This window comes from Capra hircus, chromosome 17 (assembly GCF_001704415.2).
Source record: "Capra hircus breed San Clemente chromosome 17, ASM170441v1, whole genome shotgun sequence".
Classification (NCBI taxonomy): domain Eukaryota; kingdom Metazoa; phylum Chordata; class Mammalia; order Artiodactyla; family Bovidae; genus Capra; species Capra hircus.
This window is the reverse complement of record NC_030824.1, coordinates 18,926,062-18,941,996: the sequence shown is the minus strand read 5'-3', so window position 1 is coordinate 18,941,996 and position 15,935 is coordinate 18,926,062. Positions and strand designations below refer to the sequence as shown.

The 15,935-nt window shown below is 37.4% G+C and overlaps 1 protein-coding gene across 3 annotated transcripts in view; it reads left to right on the top strand.

The window, feature by feature from the left end:
* The window catches only part of SBNO1 (strawberry notch homolog 1), a 56,645-nt gene that overhangs the window by 33,451 nt on the left and 7,259 nt on the right, over positions 1 to 15,935 (top strand). For all 3 annotated transcript variants that reach the window (XM_005691365.3, XM_005691367.3, XM_018061358.1), the window contains exons 18-31: positions 193 to 360; positions 457 to 632; positions 1,109 to 1,240; positions 2,908 to 3,043; positions 3,723 to 3,835; positions 3,925 to 3,996; positions 4,461 to 4,560; positions 6,752 to 6,826; positions 7,482 to 7,628; positions 7,710 to 7,804; positions 7,905 to 7,997; positions 13,488 to 13,625; positions 14,289 to 14,365; positions 15,387 to 15,580. In XM_005691365.3, the coding sequence (XP_005691422.1) occupies positions 193 to 360; positions 457 to 632; positions 1,109 to 1,240; positions 2,908 to 3,043; positions 3,723 to 3,835; positions 3,925 to 3,996; positions 4,461 to 4,560; positions 6,752 to 6,826; positions 7,482 to 7,628; positions 7,710 to 7,804; positions 7,905 to 7,997; positions 13,488 to 13,625; positions 14,289 to 14,365; positions 15,387 to 15,580 (1,716 nt within the window). The remainder of the gene's footprint in view (positions 1 to 192; positions 361 to 456; positions 633 to 1,108; positions 1,241 to 2,907; positions 3,044 to 3,722; positions 3,836 to 3,924; positions 3,997 to 4,460; positions 4,561 to 6,751; positions 6,827 to 7,481; positions 7,629 to 7,709; positions 7,805 to 7,904; positions 7,998 to 13,487; positions 13,626 to 14,288; positions 14,366 to 15,386; positions 15,581 to 15,935) is intronic.

Sequence of the window (15,935 nt, the reverse complement as noted above, 5' to 3'; positions counted from 1 at the left end):
GATGTCAATTTTGTTCAATTATGTTTAACCTCAAACCATGGCATTTACCTCATGGTGTATGGATGTACTGGACTGCTATAGTTAGTGGTTTATAAGTTGTTGGTCAGCAATACAAAAAAACTCAATGGTAGTTTCCTTTGAAAATTCTGCACTTGTGTTAACAGATGGTTTATGTCTTTCCTTAACTTTCAGATCCCTGGTTAATCAGAAAAGATCATAAGAAAAACAAAGATAAAAAAAAAAGGAAAAGTATAGATCCAGACTCTATTCAAAGTGCCTTACTAGCATCAGGTCTTGGATCAAAACGACCTAGTTTTTCTTCTACACCAGTTATTTCACCTGCTCCTAACAGTGCACCAGGTAACCACGTGGATGCTTGCTTTGTCTGTGAAATGTACTTTCAAACAAAACAAATATTTAAACTGTACTGATTTTTAACACATGTACTTTATCTAGCTAACAGTAACACCAACAGCAACAGTAGCCTTATAACAAGTCAGGATGCCGTGGAAAGGGCCCAACAGATGAAGAAAGACCTACTAGATAAACTAGAAAAATTAGCTGAAGACCTCCCTCCTAATACCCTGGATGAACTTATTGATGAACTTGGTGGCCCTGAAAATGTTGCTGAGGTAAATATGACTTGAACACGGTTGATTATGTCCTAGGTAATTTTCTTTTTTTGCCACTTACAAACCCTTTAGAATGAATAATACATTGTTTCCTCATAAAATTCTCTAATATCCTCTCTGAGATCTGAGAACCCTTGTTCTACTCTAGTTGTTAGTCATCCTAGAGCAAGTGAGTTCCTTCCCCTAGTGTCTTGAGTGTCTGCCCCAAGACTCAGGTCTCTGTTACTGCCCCTGTCACACAGCCGTTGCTGCCATTGCCATGTGTCGGCTTTCTCCACTGAATTTGGACTTTGAGAGCCAGGCTTTGTGTTGCAGGGTTTCCTCTCCCCCGCCGGCACGTGGCATGGGAGAGGACGCCCACTGCACATTGGCTCCCTTCTCCCTTTCACTTCACCGTGTTTCTCCAGCGGGAGTCCTGAGCTTCCAGCACCATAGTCAGATGCCTTAATTGTGAGCGACATCGTTTCACTTTGCAGATGACTGGCCGCAAGGGGAGGGTTGTAAGCAATGATGATGGAAGCATATCTTATGAGTCAAGATCTGAACTTGATGTTCCTGTGGAAATACTAAATATTACAGAAAAACAAAGATTTATGGATGGAGATAAGGTATGTTTTTCTAGGATGCGTTTTGGTGAAAAGAATTATGCCCATACATTTCAGTTAATCTTCAGGTTTTTTTCTTTTAATATAAATCATGTATATTGAATTTTTTTTTTAAGCTACTAGTAATTACTGAACATTTTACATGTTTTCATTATTTTCTTGTAAGTTGAATGCGGTAAGTGTCATGCACAGAATAAGATGCAGCTCTTGATAGTTTTGGGGCCTTTTGAAGTCTTTAATCAGAATATTAATATATCACGTTCTTTCAGGTCATATTAGTGGTCATACGTCTAATGCTTACTTGAGTGTCAGTGTAATTTTGAATCTGGAGATATTAAAGCATGTCTAGATGACTAGGATTCTTTAGTTTTGCTGTTTTTTATCTTGCTCTGCTATGTTCTATTAGGATGATTTACTCTGAATGAATGTAGATTACACTTGCTTATTTAATGACTGCAGAGGTTGTGGTTGCCTTCAGAGGCCCTTTCTGTATGCTCTTATTGTTAAGTAAACTTCATGAATTGTAAGAGTCTCAGATCAGTTCTTCCTCCATCCAGCTGGAATTGCTCATAAGCGTTTGCTGATGAGTTTGCTAAAAAATAGGTAGGTGTAACACTTCAGCCTCATTCCTTAATTTGAAAGGGGTAGAATAAAATCTTATATGTTTATCCACATTTTGCTTTATATTAAAAAAAATTCTTTTGCTTCTGCAAGTGGAAAATAGATGATAGTTATTACCATTATCAAAGTTATCTTTTAAGTGTATTTAAAGCTCTTGTTCTGGAGAAGGCAATGGCAGCCCACTCCAGTACTCTTGCCTGGAGAATCCTATGGACGGAGGAGCCTGGTAGGCTACAGTCCGTGGGGTCGCTAAGAGTCTGACACGACTGAGCGACTTCACTTTCACTTTTCAGTTTTCACTTTTCACTTTCATGTATTGGAGAAGGAAATGACAACCCACTCCAGTATTCTTGCCTAGAGAATCCCAGGGACAGTGGAGCCTGTTGGGTTGCCTTCTGTGGGGTCGCACAGAGTCTGAGATGACTTAGCAGCAGCAGCAGCAAAGCTCTTGTTATATATTTTAAAGATTGTAGGTATAGGTATTATCAATTATTTTATGTATTTGTTTCACTAGTAATTTAGGCCCATGTCCATTAGGAATTATGTATTAGTTGGGATCAGGTTTGGCTGTTAAGTGACAGAAAACCCACTATCACAATGACTTAAAGTGGAAGTTCGTTTTTCTCATTTAGAAATTTTGTTAGGTAGAACAGCACTGGCATGACCCCTTGAAGACTAGGTTGCTTCTGTCTTGGTACTTTATATGCAGACTTGCATTTCCAGGTTAACCTCCATATTCCATGACAGCTATTTCACATTCAGTCATTATGCCTCTGTGTTTCAGCCAGCAGAGAGGAAAAAAGAGGAAGACATATCTTCAATTAGGGACATTTCCTGGACATTGTCCATGTGACCTGCTGGGTGGAGTGTGCCCACACTTAGCTGTAAGGGAGACTGGAAATGTAGTCTTGATTTTGAGTGTTCTTGTAACCATGCACAGCTAAAATGAAGGGTTCTCTAATTTAAGAAGAATACGTAGTGGTGGATGTTTTCCTGCTTGTCTTTATGCGAAAGTGATCTTTTATTTTTTCTCCTTCGACTTGATACAGAATATTGCTATCATCTCAGAAGCTGCCAGCTCAGGTATTTCATTACAAGCGGATAGAAGAGCTAAAAATCAAAGGCGAAGAGTTCATATGACTCTGGAATTACCATGGAGTGCTGATAGAGCGATTCAGCAGTTTGGTAAGTCCTGCACTGAATTTCACTTCATTGGGGAAAACGCTTTAATATTGGACATAGTAAAACTCGACGCATGTGTCAGTTTTGGAGATACTTTGGTATTGCATGTACCTTAAAGTATAGAGTACATCATAACTGTCTTTCTTAGTCATAAAAGCTGTAAAAGACCTGCAGTAGGGCTTCCTGGCTCCTTAGGAATATCCTTCTTGCAGACCTCTGGGGATGTACATTACCTTTGTCAGCAGCTGCCACTTGATGTCCTTTTCAGCCACCAGTGGCTTGAGTGAGGGCACATTGCTCCTCCCTTCCCCTCCATCTTCATGTCCCATGACCTGGCAATTTTAAAAAATAGAAAAGAAAAATTAAAAAAGTTTTTTTCTGAGAATCCAGAGCAGCTGTGCATCAGCAACACTGTGGTCAACCAAACGGATAGACTTAACAATGCGATTATCACTTAACAGTTTTATGGGAGTTTTTGTTCTCTTGCAGTGAGGAGTGTTACTCTGAATACAAATGCTGTTCAAGTCATTGTTTGCAGTTTTTTCCTTTTTGGGGAGTTGGGGTGATCACATTCTTTACTTTTCAGGATACCAGCTCACTATTAAGTGCTAGGAACAGATCTCAGAACACTAGTATCGGCAGACACAGTCAGTGACTTTTTTTTTTTTTAATGTCGTTACAGGACGAACTCATAGATCAAATCAAGTTACCGCTCCTGAATATGTCTTTCTGATTTCTGAATTGGCAGGAGAACAAAGATTTGCGTCTATTGTTGCTAAAAGACTTGAGAGTTTGGTAAGTTTTTTAGTTATATAGGTGTGTGTAAAAGATGGTGTATGTTACTTGTCTTCTCTGCCTTGATTGGAAATTTTATGTTTGGATAGGGCGCACTTACACATGGAGACAGAAGAGCAACAGAATCTAGAGATCTGAGCCGGTTCAACTTCGATAATAAGGTACATTTCAGCTCTCAGTATCCCTGAAAAATTGTGACAGTGTATGGTGTCTGTGAGGAACAGAAAGGTCAAATGGTTACTGTTTAAAACTTTTTAAGTTGCCTCCTCTAATGATTTTGCTGTAAAATCATGGCTTCCTGTAACATGGAAAGCAGTTCAGTCTTCGGTGATCAATGTGCAGTATAATCATCTCTTTCCCGTGGGAAAAGAGGATTATAATAAATACTTGTGGAAGAATCAAGTAGGAGTTCCCGGTAGTAAAGAAAGTTATTTATTGAATGCCTGCTGTGTGCAAAGGTGTGAATGAGGCACTAGGCCATGTAAAGTTTACATAAAGGTAATTGAGTCCTGCTATTTTTTACTGTTTGGTACAATAGTAGTTTTTATAGCATTCATTTAGTCATGTAATTGAAGAGTATCCAAATGCTGAAACTGGTTAAATGTCTTGTTTTTTTTTATTGCAGTATGGAAGAAATGCTTTAGAAATTGTCATGAAATCCATTGTAAACCTCGATTCTCCTATGGTATCACCACCTCCAGACTATCCTGGAGAATTCTTTAAAGGTAACTTTCAAAAATAATCATAAAAAAGGAAAATGAGTACTGACAAGTCTCACCTGTTAGAAGGTACTAAAACCCATTCTAAGAGGTGCTGTTGCTTTTAGTTTTCTTTGGACATAAAATGTATGAAATATAGAAATTGATGGTTATCAGACACCTAAATTGACCTCTTATAATACAAGCAGTAGATTTACTAAATTTCATTCAGGTAAAGTGACTTTACTCTTGAGTTTATTGCATGTTGTATAATTTTAGATTACTAGAGGAAAAATGGTTTTGTTAGATTAATTGAAGATGACTACGTCAAATTAACTTTCTGCATTTAATTTTAAGTACCTGGGTAAATCTGTGAAGGTTAGTAGGGAGTGTAAATATTGATAAAATTGGCCATATATTAACAGTTGTTAAAACTGGATAATGGGTACGTATGGGTTCATATAATATTCTCTTTTTACGTTTGTGTATATTTGGAAATTCTTGTATTAAACAAGTCCTAAATAGGGCTATAGAAATTCTTATATGTATAGATTTTACCCCATTAATATTAGTAGTCTGAGAGATTTCAGTAGTTCAGAAAACTATGAAAGTATTTTGGAGAATAAATAGATGTAAGATACTTGAAACATTGTCATTATTAAGTTAGCATTTTTTACTAGGAAGTCCTTTCCAAGAACTGGTGTTTACTGTTGGTAGTAGTCCGTATTGACACAGCTGGCAGGGCTGTTTATAATCATTGATGGCATTTAACAAAACAAAAACTTATAAAACCTTGGCCCTGTTCTTTTTCTCCCTTTCCCTTTCCTTCGTGTTTTCTTTTTGTTTGGTGATTGGAGGGATTGTCAAAACGACTCACCGATTTACTTCTAGTTCTGAAATAGTACATGTTATTTATTCACTGTCAGTAATGAAAACTAATCTGAAAGTGAATAATGAGGAGCCAATACTCTCATTAAGTACCTGCCCACTTCCACTCTCATCTGGTAAGGTTACAAATGTTGACAATTTGAACAGGAGCAGCCTAACAAACCCTTGTCCATGTTTGTCTAAACACAGAGCTTTTTAAAAACATACTACTTGCAAAGTAGTTTTCTCAGTATATCACAGACATATATCTCTTATAAGTCATTAGCTATAGCATGAACACATTTTTAACAGTTGTGTAGTACTCTCCATCCAGCTTATGTAACAGTTCTTCAGTTATTCCTTTATTGATATTTAAGTAGTTTTAATTTTTTTTGCATCACAAAGTGCTGGAATTATAACGGCTATTCTTCTATTCAGAAGAATTCCTTCTCTTCAGGTAATTTCTTCATAGAATGGGTTCCTAAAATGAGAATTTTTTGCATTGGAGCTCTTTGGTTACAGAGTTGTCATGTCACCTGCAGAATCTAAACATTTTAAGCATGTAGCAGTCTAGCTAATTAAATAAACTTGTAAATAGGATATAATTATGTTTCCTGTTGACCCTTTTCTCTTTTTTAAACCCTTATTCAGTAAGTGTGCGTTGGAGCCTGGATACCAATATATATATATTTTTTTAACAAATCATCCTCTTAGTAACATAATTCAGAACATGTTGACCGTTATACTTGTTGCTTATCTTTTGCATCTCCTTGTCAATACTGATAGGTAATGTTTGGAAAGGAAACATGATTATTTCCTTATTTACACAGTTATTTAATCACTATCCTACTGTGTATTCAAAATTGATTCTGTGAGCAGAGCAGCTTTGAGAGAGCCTAGAATCTCCACTGCTGAAGACTGTTGTTGGAAAGATAAGACATCTTAGTGAAAACAGTATGTATAATGTGAAGTTGAAAAGTGAAATAGCTCAGTCGTGTCCGACTCTTTGCGACTCCATGGACTGTAGGCTACCGGGCTTCTCTGTCCATGGGATTTTCCGGGCAAAGGTACTGGAGTGGGTTGCCATTTCCTTCTCCAGAGGATCTTCCTGACGCAGGGATCGAACCCAGGTCTACCTGCACTGCGGCAGACGCTTTACTCTCTGAGCCACTAGGGAAGAGTTCTAGGATTTTGAAGTGCCTGAAGATCTTTAGGGTCTGTGCATTCCTTTTAATTCAACTAATAGGAATTATGGAAGATACGTATGCTAAAACGTGATCTGGTTTAATAGGTAACAGTTCATTGAGTCATTTGAGCTGTAACATTTTTTTATAAATTTGTTTTATTATAGATGTTCGACAAGGACTGATAGGAGTTGGCCTAATAAATGTAGAAGATCGTTCAGGAATTCTTACTCTAGATAAAGGTAATAGTATGAGTTTCATATATGTACATAACTGTTGCTGATTATTACAGCCCATTTTGTTGTTTGTCAATTTGAAGGGGAAGTTTCAAGTCTGTTGGTCTGTCTTTCAGTACTTAGTGTTCACAAAGAATTCCTGCTACTATGTTTATTCAAAAAATTAGACCTCTATTCTCTGCTTTCTATGTATCAGCAATTCTCAAAGTAGGTTGCAGGTATGAGCAACTGTTGAGCTTTTTGAAAGTACTTAAGCCAGGCCAGGAGCTCAGGCAGTAGTGGTTTTCCAGAGCTCTAGGCCTAGAGTTCTACTTGCGCAGCAAAAGTTGAGCTTCACTGACTTCTGGCACTTAATAACTTTACAAGTTATGACTTAATGTTGGAAAGCATTCTTATGTGCTAAATTGTATTCATATTTTCAGTAAGTGAAGTTGAAGATGCAAAAATCTAATTTGGCAAACATCTTTTGACCACATAGTATAGATGTATTAATAGCTAGAGGTAGAAGCAGTCAAAGTATAGGCCCATTCTGGAAACAGTCCAAGAATTGTGAGGGAAGACTTTGGAGAAGAAAGTGAGACTTGAACTAGGCTGAGATGAATAAACTTGTTAAATTGCCATTTGAATGCCTTAAATCGTTCATAAAATCTTGTCATTGCAGATTATAACAACATAGGAAAATTCTTAAACAGAATTTTGGGCATGGAAGTGCATCAACAGAATGCACTATTTCAGTATTTTGCTGACACACTTACTGCAGTCGTTCAAAATGCCAAAAAAAATGGAAGATATGATATGGGGATCTTAGGTAAGTTGGGAAATTTTTAAAATGTCATGTGTATTCCTGATAATTTTTTTTATACTTATATGTTGCTTTTTCTTATTCAAGATCTTGGTTCTGGAGATGAAAAAGTGAGGAAAAGTGATGTTAAGAAGTTTCTGACTCCAGGATATTCAACATCTGGCCATGTAGAATTATACACAGTAAGTCTGTAAAATGTGCACATTCAAATATAGCGTGCTTTTCTGATAGACTTCCTAAGAAGTGAGTTTAATTTAAATTTCATTACTGTTTTTTTTACAGATAAGTGTGGAGAGGGGAATGTCCTGGGAGGAAGCTACCAAAATTTGGGCTGAGCTGACAGGACCAGATGATGGCTTTTATTTGTCATTGCAAGTAAGACTTATTTCCTTTAAATGTTAATTGTTAAGATAACCTGTTTTCATTGCCAGCATTGTAATTATGTTTGCTTTGTACTGATTTTCCAGCTGTATTTAGCTTTCTCTATTATGATAATTTATCATTGTAAGTGTGATATATTTTTAATAGTTTTTGAGGAGTATTATTAAATGCAAGTTTTAAATTATTACATATTTGAGGACTTCCCTGGCAGTCCAGTGGTTAAGACTTCATGTTTCCACTGCAGGGGGCATGGGTTCTATCCTTGGTCAAGAAACTGAGATTCTGCTTACCACTCAGCATGGCCCCCCCAAATTGCATATTCTTAGTAAATTGAACTGTTTACACCATAATATAGTGAGTGACCTTCTTTAGTCATAATAATGCTTTATGTCTTCAAGATTCAGTTTTCAGTTACTAATGTAACTACTGTCATCAGTTTAGTATTTGCATGTGGACGGAGTTAAGGGGAGAGAGAGTGTGTGTATATGTAATTTACAGTAGACATACACATGTACACAGATGAGTGCATAATTTATTTGTCCTGATTAAAACTATGGAATTTTAGTTTCACCTTTTCTCTGATACTTCAGTCTTCTTTCTTCCACACCAATAATTCTTGTGCTTCAGGGCACACAGGATGGTAAAATATTACAGGCACTCTATCCCAGTATTCCTGAAAATACTTTTTTAAAATAACTTATTTGCATATACCTTCCCCCATTCTATTTAAAGAATAGTTATACTATTTCTACATGTCGGCATCTGACAATGATATAGTATACTTTTCTTTTTACCCTTAATTAATCTTAGTTCTATAGGTAATAACAGTTTTACCAGACATGAAGTCTATTATTTCACATTTTCTTTTCTTGAATATCTTATTAAGATGCTGCTGTTTACTCTTCTGAGATAGAGAGTTTGATGGTGTTCTAATTTCCTTTCCCTTTTATATTTAATTGTTCTTTTGTGCCTGTATGTACGAAGGATTCTTTAAAGTTTGGTCATTTTATTAGAGTTTATCTTGTGTTAGTCATTCTTGGTCAGTATTCTTAGGTAGGTGGTATGCTCTTTTAATGTGTAGTTTCAGATCTTTATTTTAGAAAGTGTTTGAATTATTTTTATTTGTAAAATTTTTAGTATTTTCTTCCTTGAATTTCTCCATTACTACGACTCCTCTTATCCACACTTTAGATCTTTACTTGCCTTTAATATTTATTTTCTTTTGAATTCTTTTTAATTTTTTTTTTTTCTTTAACAGCTTTATTGAGACGTAATTCACATACTGTACAGTTCACTCACTTAAGTGTATAATTTAATGATTTCTGGCATATTACAGAATTTTTTAAAGTTAGGGTAAAATACATAACAAACTTGCCATTTTAAAGTGTACGATTTAGTGGCATTGATTATATTCATAGTGCTGTCCAGCCATCACCATTACACAACTCCTCCAGCCTCTGATAACCTCTCATCTCTTTTCTGTCTATAAATTTGCATATCTTGGTACCTCGTATAAATGGACTCATGCAACATATGATATTTATGTATGGCTTCTTTCACTCAGCATATGTTTTCAGTGTTCATCCATGTTGTAACCTGTGTCAGTTCTTTATTCCTTTTTGTGAGTCTTCTCTAACACCACAGTTCAAAAGCATCGATTCTTCTGTGCTCAGCTTTCTTTATAGTCGAACTCTCACATCCATACAGGACCACTGGAAAAACCATAGCCTTGACTAGACGGACCTTTGTTGGCAAAGTAATGTCTCTGCTTTTTAATATGCTATCTAGGTTGATCATAACTTTCCTTCCAAGGAGTAAGCATCTTTTAATTTCATGGCTACAATCACCATCTGCAGTGATTCTGGAGCCCAGAAAAATAAAGTCAGCCACTGTTTCCTCATCTATTTGCCATGAAGTGATGGGACCGGATGCCATGATCTTAGTTTTCTGAATGTTGAGCTTTAAACCAACTTTTTCATTCTCCTCTTTCACTTTCATTAAGAGGCTCTTTAGTTCTTCTTCACTTTCTGCCATAAGGGTGGTGTCATCTGCATATCTGAGGTTATTGATATTTCTCCTGGCAATGTTGATTCCAGCCTGGGCTTCCTCCAGCCTAGCGTTTCTCACGATGTACTCTGCATATAAGCTAAATAAGTAGGGTTAGACTCTAAAGAAAGATGAGCACAGAAGAAGTGATGCTTTTGAACTGTGGTGTTGGAGAAGAGTCTTTAGAGTCCCTTGGACTGCAAGGAGATCCAACCAGTCCAACCTAAAGGAGATCAGTCCTAGGTGTTCACTGGAAGGACTGATGTTGAAGCTGAAACTCCATTACTTTGGCCACCTGATTCGAAGAGCTGACTCATTTGAAAAGACCCTGATGCTGGGAAAGATTGAGGGCAAGAGGAGAAGGACGACAGAGGATGAGATGGTTGGATGGCATCACCAACTCAATGGACATGGGTTTGGGTGGACTCCGGGAGTTGGTGATGGACAGGGAGGCCTGGTGTGCTGCGATTCATGGGGTCGCAGAGTCAAACATGACTGAGAGACTGAACTGAACTCCATTGTATGTATATAGCACTTTTTGCTTATTTGCAAACATTTATGGAATGACAAACTCTAAATGAAGACCTGGTTCAAGAAGTAACTGTGTAAAGGAAACCAATTATGATGATGCCACAGGCAGGGTAAAACCGTAAATAAGCTGTCTAGAGTACGAATCCTGAACTTTTTATGAGAGGGGTCAGATAGTCAGTACTGTAGATCTTGCCAGGGCGTGTATCATCTCTGCTGACTCTTCTTTGTGAATTTTTTTCCCTTCCTTTCTAAGCTACTTTCTCCCTCCCTTCCTTAAACTGTTGTTAAGCATAAGATCAGGCCAGATTTTGTCCATAAGCCTGGTTTATGGTCCCTAATTCGGTAGCAAAGCTCTCAAACTGGATCTGGTTCTGAGGGGTGGGGAGGGAGGGTTGTGTGTGTAAATTTTATGATTCTCGTGAGGTTATACAGAGTAATAGATAGGGATTTCTTGTACATGAGTTTTCCCAGTGGTAGCATTTTCTACAACTATAGTACAATATCAATTAAGATATTGGTACAGTTCACCAGATTTTATTCAAATTTCTCTAAGGCCTTGGATAGGATTTTGATTGGTCCATATAGGATATTGGTTATTGTCTTTCATTTGAAATTATTGCCAGAATTGAAGCACTGGTATATTTTGTTGAAAATGCTGATCCTTACCAGTTTCCCTGGAGTGAAAGGATGTGGTAACGTTGCCCTTTTTACTGTCTGCGTGGGCTCAGACAGCTGGATGTGAGGAGTGGGCCTTCAAAGAGACATCTGAGATTTCCCTGGTGGTCAGTGGTTGAGATTCCACACTTCGAGTGCAGGGGCCATGGATTCCATCCCTAGTCAGGGTACCTAAGATTGTGCACACTGGGGTGCAGCCAGAAAGTTAAAGAAAAGCAGGCATTCTTCCAGGAAGGCATAGCCTATTTCTTTGAACCTCCTCAGCAGTAAGCACATATGACTTAGAATTTGTTTAATGTGTGTTGACATTAGGAAAGCCATGTCAGAATCATTGACACAATTTTTAAAATAATGTTTATTTATTTATTTTTGGCTGTGCTGGGTCTTCATTGCTGCTTGTGGGCTTTCTCTGGTTGTAGCGAGCAGGGGATACTCTTCATTGAGGAGCAGAGGCTCTAGGCATTGAGGCAGTAGATTTGGTGGAAGGACCTAGTTGTTCCTCAGCATATGGGATCTTCCCAGACCAAGGATAGAACCCACGTCCCCTGCATTGGCAGGCAGATTCCTATCTACTGTACCAGCAGAAAAGTCCACAAAATCACTTCCTCTGTAGTGTGATGCTTATTTTATAGCTATAATAATTATCACTGTCAAGGTAGATCACATTGTTACATGCTTTAACATTGCCTTAAAGTATAATTAGAGTATTTCACATCAGCTGATAAAAGATTTTTAAATGTACTTTTCACTCAACTAATGTTTCATAGACTTCATAGTAATTATATAAACAGTGTTTCAAATCTTGTGAACAAGTAAAAGACAAAGGATCTTTAATATCCACAGAAGGTAAAATACTGAGTTGTTTTATCCATTTAAGAATTATCTTAATATAAAAGTTATAGCTTAGCAAACAATTTATTTTGTAGAAAAGGAAGTGTTAGTTGCTCAACTGTGTCCGACTCTTTGTGACCCAGTGGACTATAACCCATAACCCGCCAGGCTCCTCTGTCCATGAACACTGGAGTGGGCTGACATTCCCTTTTCCAGAGGATCTTCCCTACCCAAGGATCGAACATGGGTTTCCTGCATTGCAGGTTGAGTCTTTATAGTCTGAGCCACCAGGGAAGCCCTGTAGAGGAGGGCTTTTTTGTAGAGGAGCTGGGAAGATAACTTTCAAACTTTTCCTTTTCCTTCAATTTGGCTCCAGAGACTCTTGCTTTGAAATTGTTCACCGTTATTTAGAACAGATACTAATTTCCCAACCTTATATTTCCTTGAGTTAAATGGTGCTTTTTATAACTCCTTTGTCTTAGCATTTCTCTCATAAAGTCCAACTTTTAAAAATTAAAAAAACAAAAACAAAAACACCAAGTTCCATTGTTTGTCTAATGCATCCTTTTCTTCCACTTCTGCATCATATTGTGTATTATTTGTTCAACATTGGCTTTCTCCTATTACAGCACTACTGTCTACAGATCAATTTGTGCTATTTCATGTGGTATTTCACCCTCACAAACTGTAAGCTTAAAATTAGATGAATTCAGAGGACTGTGAATGATCAAAATTGTTTTCTTGAAGGTTATATTTCATTGTAACTTGAAGGAGAGTAACATACCTTAGAATTATTTCCCATGAAAACCCTTCCTCCCACTACTTAGATTCCTCTGTCACATCTCTGAGCCTGTCTAGGCTCTGAGTCCAGTGTCATGGACTAGAAGAAGCAAAATTTTCTCTATTGGACATTGTGCTTTAAGTCTTATTTGACACAATTTTCTAAACAATATCTTGACCTTCAGCCTGCCTCAAAGTTAAGGCCTTCACCTTGTTTAACTCGATTACACAGCAGTGTTATCCTTTCTTCACAGTTCTATATTTACCTACACATCTGGCATTACAGGCTTACCTGGTGGCTCAGAGGGTAAAGCATCTGTCTCCAATGCAGGGGACCCGGGTTTGATCCCTGGGTTGGGAAGATCCCCTGGAGAAGGAAATGGCAGGCCACTCCAGTACTCTTACCTGGAAAATCCCATGGACGGTGGAGCCTGGTAGGGTACAGTCCATGGGATCGCAAGGAGTAGGACACAACTGAGCGACTTCACTTTCACTTTCTTTCACTTTGGCATTATAATCTTTCAAAGGATAAGATTTGCTGATGTGATGGTACAAAAAGCAAGCCTGTCTTAAAATGTACAATGTTGACTATATACTTTCTCACCATTTTTTTTTTAATAGATAAGAAACAACAAGAAAACTGCCATCTTAGTTAAAGAAGTGAACCCTAAAAAGAAGCTTTTCTTAGTTTATAGACCAAATACCGGGAAACAGCTCAAATTAGAAATTTATGCTGATCTAAAAAAGAAATATAAGAAGGTATTTTTCCATTTGTACATGATGTTATATATGAATACTTTTTCATAATGTATTGAAAGTATGTTTATGTTTATATGTGAATTTTTTTGGTCAGTTTTCCTATTTGATTGCTGGAATATGGTTTTCAGGAAAAGTTTTTAACTTTTAAAAAAGTCTTGTTAAATTAATATCCCAGTCTCAATGTTATCAACCATTAGGAAAATTATGATTATTTGAAGCAGCTTATGTTGTCAAAAAGGAAGCTTTAACAGTGCTGACTACAAAAATTAGAATTTTTTAAATGAAAGGAAGATGTACAAGACTAAAATACCTTTCCACCAACTCTTGCTTTTATTGTGAACTGCTGCGTTTACATTTTGCAGTGATTTCTAGAAAAATAGTGAATGCCTGTTATTTCTAACTTTACTATGTAATTATTTTGTTGTTAGCATTACCTTATATTACTATTATTCCTAGCCATTTTCCACTTGAAAACAGTTTGTAATTGTTAGCTATTTGAAATATTCATTACATAGGGAAGCCCTCATGGGAGAGCTTTAGCATTCAGATGCAAGCAGTATCAAGGGCCAGGTTCTCTATGCAAAGATGATTTTAAATTGACTTCAAAGATCAAATTAGGCAACCAGTGTGTGTTTCAGTGGAATTTTCATCTTCTTTTCACAGGTAGTCTCAGACGATGCCGTGGTCCACTGGTTAGATCAGTATAATTCATCTGCAGATACTTGTACTCATGCTTATTGGTTAGTATTTTTGTTTTTCTCACCATTTATTCTATTTGTTAAGGTTTACTTTAAATACCTCTTTACTCTCTGGCAGTCAGTCCCTGTAAGTACATGGGCAGTTATCAGTTGCTTGTTGTTTCTTTAGGCAGAGGTACACAGTGGAAGTCTTTGACCACACACTGTTTACGTCTCCCCTTTTCTATTCATGGATGTTTCCTTGCTTTCAACCGACTATCATCTCCCTGCAGGGGCTTGGGATTGAGACTTAGCTTTTTCTTTCTACTTCTCTCTTCATTTCCTTCCTTTTTTCCTTCATTCCCCCCACCCCCCCCAAGTCTTATTGGTGTCTCGAGTCAGTTTTATTTTTAAGGCTAAGTAACATCTAGGAAACCACAAAGATGCCTCAAGTAGCTAACAGCAGTAGAAAACTTGACTATTGAGCCCTGGAACCGATCCTGCTGTGCTGCTAGGCTAGCCAGAGGTGTTGTCAAGTCATTATGTTCATTTCAGGGCATTGAAAATGGAATATCTTGGCCCACTTTATGAAAAGGGACTCAAGATTTAGATGAATTTTAGCCAGGTTTTTATTCAGACACATGTAAGTAGATAGCTTTGCTATGATATAAGCAAGGTTTTGTTTTGTTTTGCTGAGGCCTTTCTCGTTTACCTGATCTAGAACCATATATTTGTCCTTTAATACTGTAGAAATGACTGGCAGAATTATCTTATAAACTGGCATTAGTCCAGTAAACAAACATATTAAAATGACACATGCAAAATGGCAATCAAAACCAATACATCAGCCCTTTTATAGGGAGCCAGACCCCAGAAATAACTGTAATTTTAAAATCAGTAGTGATACCTTAAGTTGGACAGGCTAATCCAGTATGTGAAAAGAATTGCAGGCTCTGAAACTGTCATTTAAGGTAAATGATAGGGCAGTTTCCATTTGAAATTCAGTAGGTGTGAGCCTGGTGTGTGTGCATGTTCATATATATATATATATAAAATAATTATTATTTTTTTCAATCTGTTCTAGGCGTGGCAACTGCAAAAAAGCAAGCTTGGGATTAGTTTGTGAAATAGGTCTTCGTTGCCGCACATACTATGTATTATGTGGCTCAGTACTGAGTGTCTGGACAAAAGTTGAGGGTGTTCTTGCATCTGTCAGTGGCACAAATGTGAAAATGCAGATAGTTCGCCTAAGAACAGAGGATGGACAACGAATTGTAGGTGAGTCTTTTTTCCCTTTGATTTGAGCTGTGAGAATAAAGAAAATTAGATCCTTGTTTTCCTTATTTTGCTTCATAACATCTTAGAATCTGTGTATTCCAGTGGTGGGGTAAAGTTTCCTTTCTGTGATGTTCTTAAAAGGATGAACGGAAGTTGAGCTTTTGGATGTCTGTAGTTGGTTGAGGCTGAGGTTCTGATGTTGTGCTTCTGCGCTGCAGCGCTCTTGCTCCCTCCTTCCCTCCCTGTTGACCTCTGTGCAGGCTCTCTGGTATGAAGACGAGGGATTCTCTGACATCTGTCTCTTTGTGTTCGGGCCACGTGAGACTATGGAACTCAAAGCCACTGTGCACAGAGG